This window comes from Oncorhynchus keta, chromosome 12, assembly GCF_023373465.1.
Source record: "Oncorhynchus keta strain PuntledgeMale-10-30-2019 chromosome 12, Oket_V2, whole genome shotgun sequence".
In the NCBI taxonomy this organism is placed as follows: Eukaryota; Metazoa; Chordata; class Actinopteri; order Salmoniformes; family Salmonidae; genus Oncorhynchus; species Oncorhynchus keta.
In genome coordinates, this window is record NC_068432.1 from 29,511,993 (window position 1) to 29,536,081 (window position 24,089).

Genomic DNA, 24,089 nt, shown 5'->3' on the forward strand with positions numbered 1-24,089 from the left:
TCCAAGCAATGGGAACCTCCCCAGAAAGGAGAGACCGGTTAAAAAGGTTGGAGATAGGCTTGGCGATGATAGGGGCAGCAACCTTAAAAAGAAAGGGTCTACACCATCTGACCCACATATTTTTGGGGGGTCAAGTTTCAGGAGCTCCTCAGACTCAGTGACTGCCTGCAGGGAGAAACTTTGTAGCGGGGCCGTGGAAAAAGAGGGAGAAGCATCGGGGTTAGTCGCATTAGAAGGGGTGGGAGATGAGGAAATGTTGGACGGGCAAGGAAGCATGGCTGAGTCAAATAGGAATCCTGACTTAATGAAGTGGTGATTGAAGAGCTCAGCCATGTGCTTCTTGTCAGTAACAACCACATCATCAACTTTAAGCTACATGAGTGGGACAACATTCCACAGGCCACAATCAACAGCCTGATGATCAACTCTGAAGGAGGTGTCGAACTGCATGAGGCAAATGGTGGTCACACCAGATACTGACTTAGCTTTAAAAAAAGTATCTGTGACCAACAGATGCATATCTGTATTCCCAGTTATGAGGAATCCATAGATTAGAGCCTAATGAATTTATTTCAATTGACTGTTTTCCTCATATGAACTGTAACTCTGTAAAGTTTTTGAAACGGTTGCATGTTGCATTTATTTTTGTTCAGTATAAATCTAAAAGGGATTCAATTGGATCTTTTTTTGTTTTACCAATCTACACAACCTACTCTGCATTTTTGAAGTGCAAGATTATTTTTTACATTTTCAAAATCAATAAAAAACGATGTATTGTAGTTCTTCACACCCCATGCCGCCGCCACAATAGTAGAAAATACAAAGGGATCAACAACATTGCATTCACTTCACATTACTGGCCTGTTTGACAAAGTGAAAAGGAAGCCTGTGTTAAAAAAATTCCACTCTAAATCATCAATTCTGTTTGCAACAAGACCATTAAAAAGATTCACTCTGTCATTTCCTGGTTGCTAAAATTCTAATAGTTCCACAATTTAAGTTAGTGACAAAACAAGCAAGTATAGTGTAGAGAAATATTGTACCATCTAAACTGCTGTGAAATATATTTTCCATAACCAAAAAAGATTGTGCTTGAAGCTGGTGTGCAAAAGAAAGCAATGCAAAAACTAAACTTAAGAAAGGGAAGCATAGAAAGTGCACATAGAACAGATCTTAGACTTGCTTTCAATTAAATATGTAACTTTTTGGGCGACCTAACCAAATTCCCATAAAAATATGAGTTATAGATATGGCAAAAGATTCAACTTTCCCTTTGTAAATGTGGAGTAGGTTGTAGGAAAAAAACTAAAATGAAATCAATTTTTAGATTTCATTTGAAGGCAGAAAATGTTGAAGACTGTTCAAGCTATGTAGACCTTCACTAGGCACTATGTTACCTGCCATGATGCACTTTAATAAACAGCCGTGTCTGAGTGGAGCAATGCCACATTTGAGTTTGCATTTAGCCCTACTGAATGAGGCATTAGAATCAATCACCTCATACTTTGGGCTTGTTTGAAATTCTGTCATTCTCCGTGCTTGAAAGATTTGCAAAGCTTGCCCCAAGGATAGTTAGAATGCATCTTTCTTGACAGCGCTGTGAAAGAATGGGGTAGATTTAAACTAGTGAACCTAATTATAAATCATTGAATAATACTTTATTGATATTTATGGCTGACAATTATTCAAGTAATACACATTTTACAGTGGGCAGAAAGCTTTAATGTTCATATAAAAAGAATATGTACTTTCAAATGACATAACCAGAAGGTACACACTGCCCATCCCTATCACACATTGTTTCATTCACATATTAACAGATTTTAATAAATAATACAAATGAACAAAACATCACATCAATATAAATGGAGAGAGAAGGCTGCATTTACACAGGCAGCCCAATTCTGAACTTGTTTAAACTAATTGGGATTTTGATTAATCCAATCAGCTCTGAAAAAGCTCTGTGATTGGTCAAAATACCAATTAGTGGAAAAAATATCAGAATTGGGCTGCCATTGTAAACACAACCTAAGTGCTTCACAATTAACATAAGATGAGTCTCAAAATAAATACTACCGCAGTTGCATTCTTGGTGGATGTAACCCTGAGTATAAGAATAATAAAACCTTCACAAAACATTTTTTGGACTTTTCTTACTCCTATTGGAACATATCCGTGATAGGACTCGATGGATTAGAGTGGTATCATGGCTAATTTGAACAGTGTATGTTTCACCCCGATGTGTTGGCAATTGGGGATATTTGCAAAATCGTTAAATTGTATTATATATGTTATGAATGCAATGCATCCTGGAATATTATTTTTGGCATTGATTTTCACGTTTCAGTTGTCACAACCCCATCAATTCTCTTCTACTGCATTATATGCCACATTAAACAGCTTCTGAATGAAAACGCAAACTTGCTGATACACAGCATTTTCATCAAGGTTCCACACAAAGTTTCAAGAAGCACAATTGGGACCTTTAAACAGTTCAACAGTACAAATTCATCCGAAAAAATGTAAAATGGTTCAACGTTTAACTTGACCTTCATATACATACAAAATACTTTAAATATAAGTTCTTTACACATGCAACTCAATTGGATTTTGAACATCATATAATTTAAAAAATGCATTGAATTATATTGAGTATTTCATATCTCGATAAACTTTGTCACAAAATGTTAAATTATTCAAGAGTATAGGCTATTAAGTTGGCATATCCATAGGTCAGAAATGTAGAACTATTACAGTACATTATAAAGATGACTTGAAACATCGAAGACTATAAATATTGTACAGTAATACAGAGTTATAGGAAGAGATCAGCATGAAAAAGGCTAAAGGACTATCTTCATTTTTGCTCAAATAAAAATGATAATCCATGCTGTAACATAGCAAGTATGACAACCATTTACCTAGTATCTGAAAAATCCAAAACATAACAACGTGACATACTTGGGTTGAGTCACTATAGCAATGTCATGAGCAGGTTCAAAACATGAAAACATAAATTACACAAGCACAGGTGACAGAAATGGCCAAAGTTACACTCAGGTTTGATCTATGTGCAATAGCCTAAAGGATTGTGGGGGCTCGGCAGTTGCGTGGCAGTAATGTGATCCTATGTACAGAACAAGCAAACTATTTATACAGCAGCACTGTGGGGGCTTGCTCACTAGGGGGCAGCAAAAATGTTTTCATCAATTATGTTGACCTTTCTCAAAAGGAGGCCAGCTGGGACAGAGAAGAGAGGACTCAGGAGTTGAGCAAATCTCATTGAGTAAAGGCCATTGACTCCTACCTCAATTAGACACAAAAATAGTACTATTTACAGGCATGTCATAAATCCCAAAGGCAAATTACAATATGCAAATACAAGACTTGCATTCAAATGGCGTTTTACACAACGCTGTGCGATCTCCAACACAAATAGCCGTAACTAACCAGCTGATCCCTCTGTGCTGAACTTTATGGACTGACATTCATAATGTGACAAAAGAGACAACGTGGAAAGACAATTCTACAGTTCAGACATAATGCTGTGAAGCAGGGTGTCAAACTCATTCCATAGAGGGCAAAGTGTCTGCAGGTTTTTGATTTTTCCATCCAATTAAGACAGACAACCAGGTGAGGTGCGTTCCTTACTAATTAGTGACCTTATTTCATCAATCAAGTACAAAGGATGAGCGAAATCCCGCAGACACTCAGCCCGAGTTTCACACATGCGTTGAAGCATATGCACACGCACGCAATCATACACGCACATTCAGACACACACCCACTCATTTCACTGGTGAAAGTTGTCAGGAAACCGTTCTTAGGTTAGATCAGATAGTGGCTCTACTTCCCTCCGTACATTCTCTCGATATCAGTCTGGAAGTGGTTCTTCAGCTCCTTCCTTTTCAGTTTGAATGCGTCCGTCACCAGGCCAGTCTCAGGGGTCCAGGGCTCTGGGCTCAGACGCACTTTCACTGGGATCTCAAAACGCTGCAGTTTGACTGATGGGGGGAAAACACAATGGTTAATATAAAAGGGATAAACAATGCCCTCTATTGTCACACACTAAAATGATGTGTCTTATAATTCTAGGTTATTATCCATCTGGTTAATCAAGTTAACAGGATATGTGCCATAGAGTAAGTGTCAGCCTTACTTGAGGTAGCCACCTCTTTGATGGCCTTCAAGACCTCTTTCTCCATGGCGGGGTGATTACAGATCTCCTCCCAGGCGACACTGATGCCGTTCTTATTGGCCAGAATTGTCAGCTGCTTCTGGTTCGGCACCACAAAGCTTATCACATAGTTCTGGTCACTAAAAGCAAGAGAACATTTGTAAAATGATACAGACTAGACCTGAGCATGCACATTAAATATGTTTTCAGGGTGATACATCTAGAATAACCACAAATGCATGTGGTGTCAATGTAACAGTGTTCTGTCCTATGTAAAGAAGTGTATGGTATATAGTAAAGCAGACAGAAGAGATACCTGTTTGCATATGCACAAATGTTTTCAATAAGGGGGCAGTTTTTCAGAGCAGACTCCACTTTCCCCAAGGACACGTATTCTCCAGCCTGCAGTTTGACCAGGTCCTTCTTACGGTCTACATGGAACAAACAGAGCAGAGGGTCAGTGAGAACACTAAAGTATGTCAGCATAGCGTTGTCTACATCTTCTCCTGAGAGGTTATGGCAGGTAGCACTGTTTACATCCATTTGAATTGTTTATGACAGTATTGCCTCATGGTCATAAAGTGTTGAAGGGGCAGTTGATCAGTGCACATTGGTGTTATTATTCAGGCGTTCTCCAACTCTCAGCCACCTACCCACTATCTGCAGACAGCCATCAGGGTGAATCTCCCCCACATCCCCGGTACAGAACCACCTCTGGCCCTGCTCATCCACCCAGAAGTCATTGTTCAGGTGCTCACTCTTATAGTAACCCATGGTAACGTTGGGCCCACCAATCATGATCTCTCCACGCGGGTGGGGCTGGTCCTGACTGGTGTATCCGCCTTGGGAACACAGTGGGAATATAAGAGTGAGGCATGGTGGGAGATAATAGCTGTATAGAGTATTGTTTGGACCAGAGAAAAACAAAACCACATGAAAATACAGTAACAACATGCAGAGGACATGCAGAGGAGGCAAATTGGGCAGCTACAAAACGAGGATGTCCAAGCCATCTGTGATACACATACTTTAGGTGTGTCATAATCAAAATGTATTTGTCATGTGCACAGGATACATGGTGTAACTGATACAGTGAAATGCTTACTTGCAAGCTCTTTCTCAACAGCGCAGTACACTATCACAAATAAGTTTGTATGTGTGTGTCCATAGGTTTTATTACTTACCCTCAACCCAGTCTCGTAGTTTGACCTCACAGCAGATGAGGGGGGCTCCTACTCTCCCAGTGCTGTAGTCTGCCACTGGAGAGAGAAAACACACAATCACAAAATAGTCTCATGCTGAGTTTAATACCTGATGCCAGTAGAAGGCTGCAACCCGGCCTACCAAAAACCAGTCTGGGTTTTCTTATTAAAGAATAAGCGTCAGTGCTTACGCTCATGCACTTCTAAGGCATAGAGCAAGATACACACGTTAGTGATGTGCGGGTTGACTCAAATATACAATTGTGTAATTCTACATATCTACAGAATAGGCTACATTAACAAAATAACCAAAGAAAAACTTTATCTGGCTTTAGACAAGGGTACAAAAAAGCCTAAGCTTTAAGGTCTAACATTAGCCTACGCACGCCAATAACTCTATATGCTTCAGGGAAAAATGTACGTCCATCCACGGAGGCAAAAAGGACAATGTCAGAGTTTAATTAAAAACATTGAGGGCCAGAACTGTAATGTTTGGGAAAGATTTGGTGAAGTGGTAGAAGAGGTTGACAATAGTGGCTATGTTGTGTGATGATTGTGAAGCGCTATACAAATTAGACAGTCACAAGATGGGAACTGTAGTGTTCAGATGGGTTAAATGGAATAGTAACTGAAATCTCGACACTGACTGTAGGCTGAGTCTACAACCTCTCACATAGCTTAACATAATGCAGCCCAATTTCTATATTTACGGGATTGGGTCGGTCGGGAGCGGGCCACAGATTTTCACTTTATCACATAGAGTTGGGCGGTTGCGAATGTGTTATTAGCAACTGCGGGCAGGTGAACAAACAGCTGACCCACGCATCACGAACACACTTGTCCTTCAGATTGACCGGAGACAAAAAACAGTGTGGTGGGAGAATCACAATTATAACACTGTCATATTTAGTTCATTCACTGCTTTGAGCTATGAGGGTAATCAAATGTTTGCCAACATTGATTTATTATAAAATAATGTTATTTGTTTTTAAACTAAGAACTTGTACATTGTCCTCTGCCTTGCAAGAGTGTTAAACGAAACTGAGAACCCTATCCTGAGGTCCTCTTAAATAATATGGTCTTATAAAATCTTCCCCGGTGGTTATTTGGCATCATTCGGCCAACTATTTCACACTCATATACTGCTGCGTAGCGTCACACCAGCATATCCTTCCACATTTACAATGCACTGAAAGGTGACCGATACCCGCGTGACCTATACAGCAAAGCCGATTGACGCAAAACAGTTCCATTTAGTATAGCTGTCATTCCTTTGTCATCCACGATCCCAGTACCACAGAGCGTTTCACAGGTTGGGGCTGGAACAAAGACATCTATCTCTGAGAGCATGCGTGTTTAAAGACATGAAACCCTCAGGGCACTTTAACATATATAAAAGCCTGAGCAGTAGCATTTTCTCAAAGACCTTGTCTTGGCTAAAGCCTAGATTTACCATGGCATGCATAGGTATAATTTCCCCAAAAAAACACAATGGTGAAAATTCTAAAATGATAGAGCTCCCACCATACCACTACTACTCTGCTAGTGAAGGAACCAAGGGTGCACTTGGTAATGATACCACTTCCAGGGTGAATGTCATTAGCAAAGGACCCCAGCAGTAGTAGTCCGTGGATGTGCCTGCCATGACTCACCCTCTGTGATGGTACCTGCTCCGCAGGTCTCTGTGAGGCCGTAGCCCTGTCCCACAGGGCAGCAGAAGCAGATGTTCATGAATCGCTGTGTGGCGGAGGACAAGGGTGCCCCTCCTGACAGCATCATCCTGATGTTCCCTCCCAGCTGAGCCTTCACCTTCTTAAACAGCAGCCTGACAGAGCAGAGGAGAGAAATGTACTATTACTACTTACTAGTATCAAGATACCCATTGGCCCATGCTTACTGATACAGTTTCACTGTCTGATCCCTGATAAGCAGCTTGCTAGGTAGGGCACATTAGACTTGCAGTGGAAGTGACACATTTTTAGCCTACAAATGTTGAGAGGGTGACCAGAGGCAAATGTCTCAGTCATGCTGATACCAAGAAATGGAGAAAGGAAGCTTGTCTTGTCTGGCAGACAAGAAAATATTGTTGCCACCGAGTGGGAACCAAAACCAGTCCAAATACAAGCATACACTTCAAATATATAGATTCTAGAGGACAAATCTATACCGCTTTGAAAAACCCATGTAGTTTGATAAGGCCTAGCTATATCTCTTACTTCCAAGTACTGTAATGGCATGTTGGAAATGTTTATGTCTTTATGCACTGACCTTGTATCAGGGATTTGATCTCTATAGAGATAGCCATGTGCATGTAACAGGATTGTGTACATCAGCTGGGAACATTCTGGTATGTGTGTCGTCACATACAGTGTACTCACAAGTTGCAGAGAGGGGCATCATAGCCCATTTTGATCTGTTCCAGTTTGTAGTTGTAGCCCAGTTTAAACAGAGTCCTCTGCACATAGCTCATCTCCTGCACCTTGTTCATCACATTCTTGTAGATGCGGTCCATTATTTCCTGACAGATACATTACAATAAACAGAAAAGATAAACGTCACGCATCAGTTTGTGGCGGTTTTTCTTTTGTACCTTATCCATACATGTCTGCCTCCACTTTCTCTACAGAGGAAATCAAAGCTGCAGGATAGTTATCAAAGAACCTCAAAGAATCAACATCACCTGTTCGAGGATTTCGTCTAAACCTGACCTCTAAAAATCTGGAAAGAAACCAGCCTTATAGTATGGATGTGGGTTTGAAATAATGTCACAATTCAAATAGCATCATACATTTTTGTCGGATATGCGGATATTTGAAATACAGCCATTGAGGTTATATGGGGCGGTGTGTGTAGCGACCAGACAGAGAGATGCCAAGGCAACTCGGCGACAGTCAAGACTAGCTAAAGTTTATTTGGAGCAGCCACAATGTTATTTATCATCCCATATAACAAGACAGTTTGTCTTGACTGGAGGAGCCTAGCACATCAAAAGGTGTGTATCAATTTCAACTGTCTGTTTCTTGAAAATGATTTCTTGCGGATATGAAATAAAGGTCCTTATGCTTCCAAAACCGTACCTCAAGCGATTTGTGTTAATGTTCAGACCGAACGTCAGGGCTCTTAACAAAACTCCCCTGTACAGAAGACGCCTTCGTCCAATGACTTATGTGTAATGTAATGGAGCAGAGTCATGATCAAGGGCTGGGAGAAGCCTAGAGAAGCTAGCTAATCTAATGGAGTCCACATGCTGCACAACCCCATTCAGATAAAACAGCCTACCTGTTGGTTGCTCATTGTAGCCTACACCTTCTCATTTCACTAACTTTTAATTCATTCCATCTTGCATTACATTATTGAACTTTCACAACACATTGAACCTCTTTGCCGCTTTGATTGGCAACAAGCTACGTGAAGGCAATGGATGGTCTACAGGTCTTTTTATGGTGTGCACATCATAATAACTACACTGAAAGGTTTGTTTTATTAAATGAATAACTTGAAATAACATGGTCTATCCTTGTATGTAACAAAGTCACATGGATATTTACATTTAATTTAGAAAAACCAGTGTTAGAGTCAGGTTAAAATTGGCCTATAACATTACACTCACACAAGTATTAGAATACGACGTCCGTTCAGATATTCAGATAACCATGCACATCCCTATTTTATAAAACACTATTTTATAAAACACTAACAAATCAGTGATAAGCAAAAAGATTAAGGAAGGATGTTCGTTCTTACCGGAACAGCTGCCATCAGAGTAGGCCCCAACACAGAGCAGTCTCCCTTACTGCCTTTCTTGATTTTTGTTGACTGCAAAAGAGAAGCAATAAAAATAACATTGGATTGTTGCCCACTTTGCAGTATAATAAAACAAATCCATAAGAAAATATCTCTTTGTATCAAACTGCTGAGTCTATTACCTGGTCAGAGAGTGTTTGTGGGGAAGAGTAGCCAATCCTGCAGCCATACGTCATACATGAGATCTCAGCAGTCATCTCCAGCACATGAGCTAGAGGCAGGTAGCCAATGTAGGTATCCTTCGGCCTGCATATGGGCAAAAACACATCACACTACTGTAAGCAATATGAAGATGAGAGAACATCTTCAATGTCTGTAACCATGCACAACATTATACAAAAATAAGTGGTTATGCACTTTGACAATACTGTCTAATTATCAAATTGAGGAAGATCGCATGAGTAAATAAGTGTAGACACGGTTATCATGAGCACATTACACTGTTTGTCTGCTGTCTTTAAAACATTGCGTCAAATCCCCATGTCAGATGCAGAGACCTGACCAGCCTAGTTAAATGGTGGTCAGATACTAGAAGCCCTGTGGTAGAGTGCTCTGCTCACCCCAGGCCTGGGATCCTCTCACACTGGCCCGTCATGCCAGCAATAAGATTGCTGTGGATGATCATGACTCCTTTGGGTTGTCCTGTGGAGCCGCTGGTGTACATGACCACAGCCAGGTCTGTGGGCTGGGGCCGCTGCACAGCTATACTCACTGCCAAGAGCACAGGGGGACACGTCACTTAATAATGCTTAGAAAATAAATGGTACAGTTCAGGACAGTACAAACATTCTTTACTACATTGTGGGACTAAACTAAACTGCCAGCATATGTGCATATTATACTTCACTAGCTGCTTAGACATTTTACCATCTCTACAATGCCATCTGAGCCATATGTAAACTCAAGTTCAGCGCAAACACTGTTTAACATAACAGGGTGACCCAACAGTGTGACCTGTGTGTTTTGTACATGCATAGTTTTGTTGATGTTTCCACGTACAGTTGTCAGGTTTGGCTCCCAGCTCTTGTACTGCCTGCATGCTGTGGATCTGAATGCCCTCTGGGTAACCCGTCCTTCTGATGCTCTTGTTGTCCACATAGATAACGTGCTTCAGGTTATGCATTTCTGGCAAAATACTCTGTCAAAGACACAGGAAGACATCTTTGTCTTGACATGAATAATCTCAGCTCTCGTGTCCTAAATGCCTTTAGGGTTCATTCAAGTTTCAATGACATCAGTGTTTGTTTTTCAAATCAAACTTTATTTGTCACATGCGCTGAATACAACAAGTATTGGTGCACTATAGGTTAACGGCTTGTAAAGTAAGCATTTCACGGTAAGTTAACTAAGTAACTTACTTAGAAGCCCTTAAATCAATAGTGCGGTTCAAGAAGAGTTAATCAAATATTTACCAAATAAAATAAAGTTAAAAATAAAAACAATAAAATAACGAGGCAATATACAGGGGGTACCGGTACAGAGTCAGTGTGCAGGGTTACAGGTCAGTCGAGGTCATTTGTACATGTAGGTAGGGGTAAAGTCACTATATATAGATGTAACATATATATATATATTTTTAAATACATTCACCTTTATTTAACTAGGCATGTCAGTTAAGAAAAAAATCTTATTTACAATGACGGCCTACACCGGCCAAACCCGGACGATGCTGGTCCAATTGTGCATCGCCCTATGGGACTCCCAATCACTGCCGGTTGTGATGCAGTCTGGATTCAAACCAGGGTGTCTGTAGTGATGCCTCTAACACTGAGATGCAGTGCCTTAGACCGCTGCGCCACTCTGGAGCCCAAATAATAAACAGTGAGTAGCCGCAGTGTACAAAATAAATGGAAGGGTGTGTCAGGGGGGTGCCACAGTGTCTCCTGACCCCTCCTGTCTCAGCCTCCGTTATTTATGCTGCAGTAGTTTGTGTCGGGGGGCTAGGTTCAGTCTGTTATATCTGGAGTACTTCTCCTGTCTTATCCGGTGTCCTGTGTGAATTTAAGTATGCTCTCTCTAATTCTCCCTTTCTTTCTCTCACTCTCGGAGGACCTGAGCCCTAGGACCATGCCTCAGGACTACCTGGCATGATGACTGCTTGCTGTCCCCAGTCCACCTGGTCATGCTGCTGCTCCAGTTAACTGTTCTGCCTGCGGCTATGGAACCCTGACCTGTTCACCGGACATGCTACCTGTCCCAAACCTGCTGTTTTCAACTCTCTAGAGACAGCAGGAGCGGTAGAGATACTCTTCATGATCGGCTATGAAAAGCCAACTGTCATTTACTCCTGAGGTGCTGACTTGTTGCACCCTCGACAACTACTGTGATTATTATTATTTGACCATGCTGGTCATTTATGAACATTTGAACATCTTGGCCATGTTCTGTTATAATCTCCACCCGGCACAGCCAGAAGAGGACTGGCCACCCCTCATAACATGGTTCCCCTCTAGGTTTCTTCCTAGGTTTTGGCCTTTCTAGGGAGTTTTTCCTAGCCACCGTGCTTCTACACCTGCATTGCTTGCTGTTTGGTGTTTTAGGCTGGGTTTCTGTACAGCACTTTGAGATATCAGCTGATGTAAGAAGGGCTATATAAATACATTTGATCATTTGATAAATAGTCTGGTGGCCATTTGATTAATTGTTCAGCAGTCTTATGGCTTGGGGGTAGAAGCTGTTAAGGAGCCTTTTGGTCCTAGACCTGGCATTCCGGTACCGCTTGCCGTGCGGTACTGGAATGCCTATGACTTGGGTGACTGGAGTCTGACAATTTTCTGGGCATTCCTCTGACACCGCCTGTTATATAGCTCCTCGATGGCAGGAAGCTTGGCCTGGGCCGTACACACTACCCTCTGTAGCGCCTTACGGTCAGATGCCGAGCAGTTGCCATACCAAGCGGTGATGCAACCGGTCAGGATGCTCTCTGATGCAGCTGTAGAATTTCTTAGGATCTGGGGACCCATGCCAAATGTTTTCAGTCTCCTGAGGGACAAAGGGTTTTGTTGTGCCCTCTTCACAACTGTCTTGGTGTATTTGAAGCAACTTGAAACTCTCGACCCATTCCACTACAGCCCTGTCGATGTTAATGGGGGCCTGTTCGGCCCACCTTTTCCTGTAGTACACGATCAGCTCCTTTGTCTTGCTCACATTGAGGGAGAGATTGTTGTCCTGGCACCACACTGCCAGTTCTCTGACCACCTCCCTATAGGCTGTCTCATTGTTGTGTGATCAGGCCTACTACTGTTGTGTCATCAGCAAACTTAATGATGGTGTTGGAGTCGTGTTTGGCCACGGTGTCGTGGGTGAACAGGGAGTACAGAAGGGGACTAAGTACACACTCCAATGTTGAGGACCAGAGTGGCAGACGTGTTGTTGCCTAACCTTACCACCTGGGGGTGGCCTGTCAGGAAGTTCAGGATCCAGTTGCAAAATGAGGTGTTTAGTCCCAGGATCCTTAGCTTAGTGATGAGCTTTGTGGGCACGATGATGTTGAAAGCTGAGCTGTAGTCAATTAACAGCATTCTCCTGCCCTCCAGGACAACAACCACCCGAGCCACTGCCTGTTCACCCCGCTATCATCCAGAAGGTGGGGTCAGTACAGGTGCATCAAAGCTGGGACCGAGAGACTGAAAAACAGCTTCTATCTCAAGGCCATCAGACTGTTAAACAGCCATTACTAACATTGAGTGGCTGCTGCCAACATACTGACTCAAATCTCTAGCCACTTTAATAATTACAAATTGGATGTAATTTTTTTTTATCACTAGTCACTTTAAAACAATGCCACTTTATATAATGTTTACATACCCTTCATTACTCATCTCATATGTATATACTGTACTCTATACCATCTACTGCATCTTGCCTATGGTGTTTGGCCATCGCTCATCCATGTATATTTATATGTACATATTCTTATGCATTCATTTACACTTGTGTGTATACAAGGTGGTTGTTGGGAAATTGTTAGATTACTTGTTAGATATTACTGCACGGTCGGAACTAGAAGCACAAGCATTTCACTACACCCGCATTAACATCTGCTAATCATGTGTATGTGACCAATAACATTTTATTTAACATAGGTGTTCCTTTTGTCCAGGTGGGAAAGGGCAGTGTGGAGTGCGATTGAGATTGTGTCATCTGGGGATCTGTTGGGGCGGTATGCGAATTGGAGTGGCTCTAGGGTATCCGGGAGGATCCTGTTGATGTGAACCATGACCAGCCTTTCAAAGCACTTCATGGCTACCGACGTGAGTGCTTCGGGGCAGTAATAATTTAAGCAGGTTACCTTCGCTTCCTTGGGCACAGGGACTATTATTGTCTGCTTGAAACATGTAGGTATTACAGACTCAGTCAGGGAGAGGTTGAAAGTGTCAGTGAAGACACTTGCCAGTTGGTCCGCGCATGCTTTGAGTACAGGTCCGATTTAAAGGTCTTGCTCACGTTGGCTACCGAGAGTGTTATCAGACAGTCGTCCAGAACAGCTGGTGCTCTCGTGCATGCTTCAGTGTTGCTTGCCTCGAAGCGAGCATAAAAAGGCATTTAGCTCGTCTGGTAGGCTCGCGTCACTGGGCAGCTCACTTCTGGGTTTCAATTCATAGTCTGTAATAGTATTCGAGCCCTGCCACATCCGACGAGCATCAGAACAGGTGTAGTAGGATTCAATCTTAATCCTGTATTGACACTTTGCTTGTTTGATGGTTCGTCTGAGGGCATAGCGGGATTTCTTATAATATAATAATAATAATAATATATGCCATTTAGCAGACGCTTTTATACAAAGCGACTTACAGTCATGTGTGCATACATTCTACGTATGGGTGGTCCCGGGAATCGAACCCACTACCCTGGCGTTACAAGCGCCATGCTCTACCAACTGAGCTACAGAAGGACCACTTATAAGTGTCCGGATTAGTGTCCCGCTCCCTTCGCTCGATGTGGATGTTGCCTGTAATCCATGGCTTTTGGTTGGGATATGTACGTGCGGTCACTGTGGGGACGAGGTCATCAATGCACTTATTGAGGAAGCTGGTGACTTGAGGTGGTATACTCCTCAATGGCATTGGATGAATCCCGGAACATATTCCAGTCTGTGCAAGCAAAACAGTCCTGTAACGTAGCATCCGCGGCATCTGACCACTTCCGTATTGAGCGAGTCACTGGTACTTCCTGCTTTAATTTTTGCTTTTAAGCGGGAATCAGGAGGATATAATTATGGTCAGATTTGGAGGGCAGGGGAGAGCTTTGTATGCATCTCTGTGTGTGGAGTAAAGGTGGTCTAGAGTTTTTTCCCTCTGGGTTTCACATGTGACATGCTGGTAGAAATGAGGTAAAACGGATTTAAGTTTTCCTGCAAGTACCCGGCCACTAGGAGCGCCACTTCTGAATGAGCATTTTCTTGTTTGCTTATGGCCTTATAGAGTTGGTTGAGTGCGGTCTTAGGTTTGCGGTGGTAAATAGACGGCTACGAATAATATAGATGACAACTCTTGGTAGATAGTGTGGTCTACAGCTTATCATAAGGTAAAAAACCTCGAGACTTCTTTAATATTAGACATCGCGCACCAGCTGTTGCTAACAAATAGACACACACCCCCACCCTTCATCTTACCAGACGAAGCTTCTCTGTTCTACATGGACAATCCCGCCATGTCGTCATTCAGCCACGACTCGGTGAAACATAAAATATTACAGTTAATGTCCCGTTGGTAGGATAATCTTAATCGTAGGTCCTCGATTTTATTTTCCAATGATTGCACGTTGGCCAATAGAACGGATGGCAGTGGAGGTTTACTCGCTCAACCTACGAATTCTCAGAAGGAAACCTGACCTCCGCCCCCTTTTTTCCATATTTTTTTCACGCAAATGACAGGGATTTGGGCCTGTTCCTGGGAAAGCAGTATATCCTTCGTGTCGGACTTGTTGGACTCGTTAAAGGAAAAAAGCTTCTTCCAGTTCGAGGTGAGTAATCGCTGTTCTGATGTCCAGGAGTTATTTTCAGTCATAAGAGACAGTAGCAGCAACATTATGTAAACGAACAAAATAGCACAGTTGGTTAGGAGCACGTAAAACGTCAGCCATCTTCTCCGGCACCATTTTCACCAATGACACCCCTCAGTTCACACATAAACACCCCATGGCTCACACCCCAAATCCTCCTTGATCTACAGAGGTGATTGCACACATCCTGTCTAAAAACATCGCTCTCTTTTCCACAGATAGAGTAGCTGAGAACAGCAGTGTGTAGTTAGACTAGATTCTGAACCATGCATTTTCCCTAATGACTCCTACCTTGAGTTTAGTCTCCAGTAGCTCTGTGCTGGTGATCAGGTGAGTGGCCCCACACTCATTCAGGCCATAGGCCACTGCCTCCTCCCCCAGGGTGGCATACAGAGTGACCACTGCAACACAACCAAACATGTTGTTCACATGCACACAAACACAATGTTTTCACAAATATTGCTGTCCTAACAGGAAATATCTTTATAATGTAAACTAGTGGAAGTTTATGTGCCATTCTCAAACAGGGAAGTGTGTTGGGTCAATGCCTACATGGAAAGTTGCGTCTGAAGCAGGCCTGTGCAGTGATCATCCACTCTGCTCGTGTCTCACAGAAGATGGCGATGGTACTCTTGGGCTGCTGGCCCAGGGCTGCCAGTCCACTACCTAGATGACTGATTATCTGGTCCACCTCGTCATAGGACAGCCACCTGTACTCCCCCAGGATCAGCTGCAGCAGAGAGAGCACAGGAACAGGCCATTAGGGTTGGTTCTACTAAGGGCCTTCAGTTCACAGGGGTAAATATCAAATCAAATGTATTTATATAGCCCTTCGTACATCAGCTGATATATCAAAGTGCTGAACAGAAACCCAGCCTAAAACCCCAAACAGCAAGCAATGCAGGTGTAGAAGCACACTGGAGAGTCAAGTCATATATTTATGACATTTGATTTCATAACTCTACAAGAATGGACTTAATCTAGGATTGATATATGAAGTTACACCGACTTGCTTCAGGTTGCATAACTTTTCTAACTTATTTGGCAGAACCTTGACTGCAATAATTGGTTCCTGGTGAGATGTGTGTGTGATCACTCTACCTTCTTAAAGATTTTGCCGCTGGGTTGCCTCTCGTTCTCCTCATTTAGGAGCTCCCTGGTGCCCAGGCAGTCTGTGTTGCCGAAGCGCTGCACTGCATGCTCAAACAGCTTGTCTAGAGTGTCCTTTCCCTCAAAGTCCTCCCGGGCCAGGTTGTCAAAGTTCTCCACACAACGATAGGGGCCCTCTGCTTTGCCTGTGGTGGACTTCGCTTTCTCTCTCTTTGCCATGGTTTTCTTCTTCCCAGCATCAGTGAGGAAATACCATGGGATAAACGTGATGAGCGTGTACAGCCACATCAACAGGTACACAGGCGAGAACACTATGTAATGCATGTCTACTTTGAACCTCATGGTTGAAGGTGAGGCAGAAGTGGAGAGAAAAAGAGACTTGAGGGAGAAGCGTCTGCTTCAGGGAGAGTTCAGACGGCTCAGCTCTCAGGTCATGGAAAGGTTGCCAAAGCAGGTGGCGGTAATTACAGATTGGACAGGTAGCAGCACATGCACCCAGACGGTTCAATGGAAAGGCTTGACACAAGAGGTCTGTGATGCTAGCTCTATAGCAGGGTGATTGGTCCAGAATTGTTGAGCACAGGGGAAGAAAATACATGGAGAAAGAGAAGTATGTTAGTCATATTGTAATCTCTTGTGGACAGAATCTGTCGCGGCGGGATGGAATGGGTAGGATAACGAGCAACAGTAGTTCCAGTGTTCGGGTTTTCTTAACTGACTATTTGGACATTGGGAGAAGCTGAATTACTCACATCTAACACGTATAGACCCAGAACTTAACCAAGAGTAGTCATATTGGAGCAATAGCTAGGAGCTAGCCAGTAGCCACAAGCATAATACAACATCTAATTTATAGACTAGCCAAAAGTACTTTATTTATTTTCAAAAAGCCTTCTTGTATGCATTTCATGCCAATTCATACATTGCAACACACCAAACCCAGAAGTTGTATTATTGGGGGATGGGGGCGTCAAAGAAGAAGCAGCTATGGTATTTAACACATACCTTACCGCCGGTAAATATTGCTGCACAAAATAGCTGAGTTTCATTGGAGCACTGCACTGACCACTGTATCTGTACACAAACATCTAGGCCCATGTCTGGTCAACATCACATCACTTCACTTCATCATTATTATATATTATTATTATTATATTATATTATCACTTCAGATTTCACTATCTTTTATCTTATCTATAATTGATGCTTGCAGTGTGCAATCATTTCCCAGAACTGGAAGAATGTTAGGTCTGTGTTTTAAAAAATCTGAAAGAGTACCTGTATGTATTTATGCCAATTGATGGTACCTTGGTTAAGACAGAAACTTTTATAAGGTAGAATAATCCAAATGAGCAACACCTGTTGTTAATAAATAGCTCAGTCGGTCTACCCTGGGAATGTTGTAAATGAAGAGACTGAAATACAAAGACGCAGAGCAGAGTTCAGCAGAGTGGTTAAGAAGCCAAAGAGGTGAGGTTAGATTAGGTTAGATGACAGAGACAGCATACATGAAATCTTACTTAACATTTTAAAACATTTAAGTTGTTATTTTCTGTCTTATTTTGATACTTGGCTTTTACTTTCTTACTACTGCCACATTTCTGGTGCCACTTGGCAACTCTTTTGACTTACGTCTACATTCTAACCTCGATCACTGTCATGGCGTATGTGCATCACCCAGTCTTTTCCCATGAAAACGGGGCAAACCCAAATGACTTCACCGAAAACGACTTCCTTGTGCAAACCAGAGACATTTCCATGTAAGCCAAAGAACACATTTCTTTGTGCAAAATTCTCCAAGGTGGCAACTGGCAAGAGGGCAATTCCACTGTAACAGAGTGATACAGACTGGGGTTTTCACACTTTAAAATGCATGTCAAACAAAAACCAATGATTACAAAGTTAAACAAACCATACAACTGTATGCACACATTTACTTGAAGAACAGTGCAGATGTGGTAGGTAGCCTAGTGGTTAGAGTATTGGACTAGTAACCAAAAGGTTGCAAGATCGAATCCCCGAGCTGACAAGGAAAAAAGCTATGGTTCTGCCCCTGTTCCTAGGCCGTCATTGAAAGGCCGTCATTGAAAATAAGAATTTGTTCTTAACCGACTTGCCTAGAAAAATAAAAGATGCAAAGTTTGGTAACTAACACTAACCAGCACACTGGAAAGGGTAAAAAGGGCACCAAAGGTTAATCTGGACTTCAACCAAGCCTAAACAAAAATCCCATTCCACTATCCAGTAAAACATTTCGATCAAATCACTTATAATACAATGTAGTCTAATGGAGGGCAGCTTGACATCAAAGATAAGGGGAACATTTCAGGTCAACTCAAACTGTAATAAAAGTGCCCAAAACATCAGACATACGTTCCATTAAAAATGTTACCTAATTGATCTTGCTGCAGATACTATAACTAGCAGCTGAGCATGTCTAGACAGGATCATAACTTCAAATGATAGAAAGGCCACGTCATGCTTGAATCATGATCTGCTACGTTACCCTGATGGTGAATGCTTGTGTGACTTGACATCCCTCCAGACAGTAATGAAGGCTCAAGTGCTTTAGCACACAGGATGCTGCCTGTGAGTGGCTTATACTGCTCATGTGCCACTGATCTGGCCTAATCCCATTTACTACATAGGCACACGAGGCCCAGGAATCACAACCCCAGAAGGAATCAGCCAGGACAAATTCCTCCTTCAATCAGTATATCTTCTTCAGTGAGAAGAAATTATCTACATTCTAAATATATTATATTTCTACATTTGATATGATGCCTCCCCCCCAAAAAAATATTCCAATCGCTTTGTTGCTCTTAATTGAAATGATATCTGTTATCAGGTGTATCAGCTCTTTAAACAGAATCATAATTTTCAGAGAGCCTAAAACAGTCAGAGGAAAGACCATTTACCCCTGAAAAGAGGGGCAATTCAGAGATGGTCTGAATGGCTTTAGAAAATTAACACATGCACACACTTCTGAAAAACACTACACCAGTGATGAGCAGATCAAAACAGTGGAAACCTTTCGGTAGAATGAACGAGAGAAGAAATTGGTTACCTTACCTACTGTTCTGAAGTACGCTAACAACACCTCTTCCTCTTTCCTTAAACAAAAAGCCTGGTCGAGATATTGTTTATTCGACACAAGATGTTTATTCTTCACTCCCTGGCTCAGGTTTTTCATTAACTCAGCTGCATTCACAAAGAGCTAACATACATTCTCCTGCTTCCACCCACAACTGCTCTCATCCAATAGGAGAGTGTATTGGACAGGAAGTGATACGGTTCCTCTCTACAGTAGTCATCTCAACGTACTCAGGGCTGACTGTGACTAACCCTTTTTGCATTATATTTCCAGAGACCACATCTATTAAAACTGTTACGCAAACACAGCTGGTTGCTCATAGTGATACGCATTACATAGACTGACACTGACTGACACAACATTGTGTTCACAGATTCAGTTTAATCTATTCCAAGAAATGAGGAGACAGACATGTTTTTCCAAGCCACATGATTATTTTTCTTGATGTGCTCTAACGCTTTCAAATCAGCAACAGTGAAATCCTTTCAGCTGTTTCAAGAAAAACATGTCCACTGCCTCATCATCAGACAGGATACTACTACCCACGTAGAAGCATGTCATAGCTTGAGGTCAATGACCTTTAACACACTGAAGAATACTGTGTGATGCATGAAAGGTAGGACCAAGGCTATTGGCAAGGTTGTATTGTTAGATAGACTATTCAATGCTACTGCTATTCCTATAAAACAGATGGCAGAAAAAGAAAGACACAAACCTGTACTGTACCTCAAGCCTTGAAACAAACCTACACTGTACATCAAACTCCTCATCTGTACAAATTGTAGCAAGCACCATATCAATACAAAACAGGGTGATGACTGGCATTAGTTTTCTATCCTGTTATTGGGGCTGATATTGAACATTCTTGGTAAATAAACAATTTTTTGATGCATAACCCATATATAATATAAACCATACATGTACAACATGTACATATATATAATATATAATCCGCAAATGTATGTTTCATGGCAACAACGTAAGGGATAATCTCTGACATGACCTTGAAAATAATGGACAAGTAACAGAATACAATTTTCCAAGGTAATGTTTATTTTTTTAAATTTAACTAGTCAAGTCAGTTAAGAACAAATTCTTATTTACAATGATGGCTTAGGAACAGTGAACTATTTTGTTCAGGGGCAGAACGACAGATTTTTACCTTGTCAGCTCAGGGATTCGACCTTTCGGTTACTGGCCCAATGCTCTATTTACTAGGCTACCTGCCACCCCATGTACAGAATGGAGGTGTTTATTCCACTTATACCACAGTTGCCAAAGAAAATAATACTTAAGCAGACATTTACCAAAAGTGTTCGTTGATATTTTCATTTTTCGAAGCAAATTCATACTCTCTCATATTTTTGATTGCTAGAGACGCGACAGTCGTTCGTTCGATATTTATGGACGTGACTGCAGTCGTTCGTTCTTTATGTTTCATGGCAACGTGTTTATGCCTTGCGAGCTAGCTAGCCAACGTTTCCAACTGTCCCATTATCTGGTTTTAGAAACTGGGTAGTTCGAGCCCTGAATGCTGATCAGCTGACAGCTGTGGAATTTCAGACCGTATTACCACAGGGATGACAAAAAGATATATTTCTACTGTTCTAATTATGTTGGTAACCCGTTTATAATAGCAATAAGGCACCTCAGGGGTTTGTGGTATTCACCAATATGCTCCACGTTGCGTCGTGCATAAGAACAGCGTTTAGCCGTGGTTTGTTAGCCATATACCACACCTCCTCGGGCCCTTTTGCTTAATTATACCATGGCATTGTTGAATACTCATTTCCGATTGGCTTGAATGGCATTCTAGAGCATGCATTATTTCCCTATAGCCCACAGTATATTTGCACGGTAAACTTCGATGGATATAGTTCTTCCATGTTCTATGTTTGAGCTGCTTCTGAAACAAAAGTCGAATTGAAAACCTTATTGGCATTGTTGAATTCGATTTTCAAAATAGCAAGCTAGGACCGATGGTTTGGTTAGCTAAAACTAGCAAGTCTGTTTGGTTACCAAGGCGATTACTGTCACTGTCTAGTAAACTTGCTAGCTACTTCAGTGGATGTTGAACACATTTCTACCAGCAAATTAACCCATTTCTAGCGGTAAGTGTTCAATTATAGCAATAGTATAAAAGTGATAATCAACTCGGGGCTCTATGCTTTCTCTGGAAAAATAATTCATGTTAGAATGTTAGTTCCACTCTGATAATATGGATAATGGAATAATATGGAATATGGAACACATATTCTACGTCGTTCATTCTTTTCCAGAGAACGCATAGCCCCTCGATTATCCCTTACTTAATGTCTATTCTAGAATGCCATTCTAGCCAATCAGAACCGAGTATTCACCAACGCTTTAGTATAAACCTGTAATATAACCCACATAGCTATCAAATCATTTGCTCAAACATTCACTCGTTTTTTACAATTAGGCAATGTTACATGCCTTTTAGTTTAAACATCAAATGAATAAATCAAATAAAGGTCCAGTGAGCGAGGCCATGTCGTTGTCTGACCAAAAGTAACCTCTGCACTTGTCAACTCCGTTGACATAGCTTAAAGAAAAAACATAGTCGTGCTATTTATCCCAACAAATGTAAGACTGTTCACATATCTAAAAAATAATCCGGCATATCAAAATTAAGACGTTTGTAGCTAGCTTCGTGGTATCATTATGAAAATGAGAGGGACAACGAGGAATAGAATTGTGGCTGGCGTTCCGCAAATGTTCTTTAATGTGATGTTTGAAAACAGAGACCCACCGTGGAATACAACCATTATGCGCTTTAAGTATTTGATATTAATAGGCGCTGTTGGTTATTAAAATTAAAAACGGCTTGTAGCCTGGCCAGATCATAAACAAAGACAGTAATGAAGTTGGCATTGCTAACGTTAGCTCTTTCTTACTACTTCAGTACACTGGATATTAAGAATATTCAATATTAACACATTTTTGTAAATAAGATAGCTATGATGATAATATATGTTATCTGACAGTTTACTTAGCCATTTCCCTAGCTAGCTTGTATGCTAGCTATAGTCAATCTAATCTTACCTCAAAAACCGAGAAGTGAGAGGGACATTCCCAGAAGGATGAATGACCGAAAGTAACCTCCAACAGAGAGGCGACAACCCGGAAATTTTACGTCATATGAGTCCATCTCTCATAGCCAATGAGAATGGGTCTGAAGACTACGTTTATTTGATGCTACAGTTTCATTGAAAAAAATATATTGTCACACTTTATACGAATATCAACCAGCTATAAGTAATTAATCTCATCTGACTGTAGGTTACCCTTGTGAATTATGTGGGTCATAAGTAAATACATGATCCCTATAGACTAGGCAACACATCATTGTACTGTATGAAATATAGATGCGAGTTAAGTCCCCAACCAGTGAAAACACTGGTAATGGAGGCTATTTCTCTCATTTAAATGTTCAACATAGCGAAAATAACAAAACGCTGCTTGTATGATTCATCTCCCACATCCTTTGAAAACAGCCAAATTGTGTGTCTAAATTGCTTTAAGAAATACAGTCAGAAGATTGGAAGAATTTGGGTGAGAAATGGTGATAGGAACATTACATGTGGTGCTAAGATAATGGTCAAAATAAATTGCATACATTCTGGGCAATTATAGTGCCTTCAGCTCCTTGACTTTTTCCACCTTTTGTTGTGTACAAATTAGGATTACATCATTTTTATTTTTTGATCTACACCAAAATACTCTAACATCAAAGTGGAAGAACAATTAAATAAAAAATATATTAATGAAAAATAAAACACTAATATATGTTGATTAGATAAGTATTCAACCCCCTGAGTCAATACATGTTAGAATCACCTTTGGCAGCGATTACAGCTGTGAGTCTTTGGACAAGTCTCTAAGAGCTTTGCACACCTGGATTGTACAATTTAAAATCAAATCAAATGTTATTTGTCACATTTGCCGAAAACAACAGGTCCTTACTGTGAAATGCTTACTTACAAGCCCTTAACCAACAATGCAGTTAAGAAAATATTTACTAAATAAAATAAAGTAAAAAATAAACTAAAATGTAACAATAAAATAACAATAACGAGGCTATATACAGGGAGTACCGGTAATGAGTCGATGTGCGGTGGTACAGGTTAGTCAAGGTAATATGTACATGTAGGTAGGGGTAAAGTGACAACAGTGTAAAAACAAAGGGGTGGGGGGTCAATGTAAATAGTCCGGGTGGCCATTTGATTACTTGTTCAGCAGTCGTATGGCTTGGGGGTAGAAGCTGTTTAGGAGACTTTTGGACCAACTGTAGACTTGGCGCTCCGGTAACGCTTGCGGTGTGGTAGATAGAACTGTCTATGATTTGGCTGACTGGAGTTTTTGATAATAAATGCCATTATTCCTTCTTAAACTCATCAAGCTCTGTCAAATTGGTTGTTGATCATTGCTAGACAGACATTTTCATGTCTTGTCATAGATTTTCATGTCGATGTTAGTCAAAGCTGAAACTATGCCACTCAGGAACATTCAATGTCGTCTTGGTAAGCAACTCCTGTGTATATTTGGCCTTGAGAATTGGGTTATTGTCCTGGTGAAAGGTGAATTTGTCCCCCTGTGTCGGTTGGAAAGCAGACTGAACCAGGTTTTCCTCTAGGATTTTGCTAAACTCTTTTCCGTTTCTTTTTATTTAAAAAAA

The 24,089-nt window shown here is 41.3% G+C and overlaps 1 protein-coding gene across 7 annotated transcripts; it reads right to left on the reverse strand.

The window, feature by feature from the left end:
* Nucleotides 1-1,699: 1,699 nt before the first annotated feature.
* Nucleotides 1,700-22,575, reverse strand: LOC118391262 (long-chain-fatty-acid--CoA ligase 4-like). Of its 7 annotated transcripts, none has more exons than XM_035782479.1 (15): nucleotides 22,457-22,575; nucleotides 16,288-16,841; nucleotides 15,739-15,916; nucleotides 15,478-15,587; nucleotides 10,183-10,321; nucleotides 9,744-9,894; nucleotides 9,306-9,429; nucleotides 9,124-9,195; nucleotides 7,758-7,897; nucleotides 7,032-7,204; nucleotides 5,362-5,436; nucleotides 4,831-5,019; nucleotides 4,494-4,608; nucleotides 4,160-4,317; nucleotides 1,700-4,004 (listed from the first exon to the last, which is right to left on the reverse strand). In XM_035782479.1, the coding sequence occupies exons 2-15, from the start codon at nucleotides 16,636-16,638 to the stop codon at nucleotides 3,847-3,849; spliced, it is 2,133 nt and encodes a 710-aa protein (XP_035638372.1). In that variant the 5' UTR covers nucleotides 16,639-16,841; nucleotides 22,457-22,575; the 3' UTR covers nucleotides 1,700-3,846. The 7 variants fall into 7 exon arrangements, with proteins under 7 accessions (XP_035638372.1, XP_035638375.1, XP_035638371.1 ...); XM_035782482.1 differs by having other exon boundaries at nucleotides 16,288-16,524; nucleotides 22,457-22,563; XM_035782478.2 differs by having other exon boundaries at nucleotides 16,288-18,124; nucleotides 22,457-22,556.
* Between the last annotated feature and the right edge of the window lie 1,514 nt (nucleotides 22,576-24,089).

Coding starts and splice junctions, on each gene's coding strand:
- LOC118391262 (XM_035782479.1), bottom strand. CDS start 16,638: ATGAGGTTCAAAGTAGACATGCATTACATAGTGTTCTCGCCTGTGTAC. Junction 5,020..5,361: donor ACTACGAGACTGGGTTGAGG/GTAAGTAATAAA, acceptor TGTGTTCCCAAG/GCGGATACACCAGTCAGGAC. Junction 4,005..4,159: donor CAAAGAGGTGGCTACCTCAA/GTAAGGCTGACA, acceptor TCCCCCCATCAG/TCAAACTGCAGCGTTTTGAG.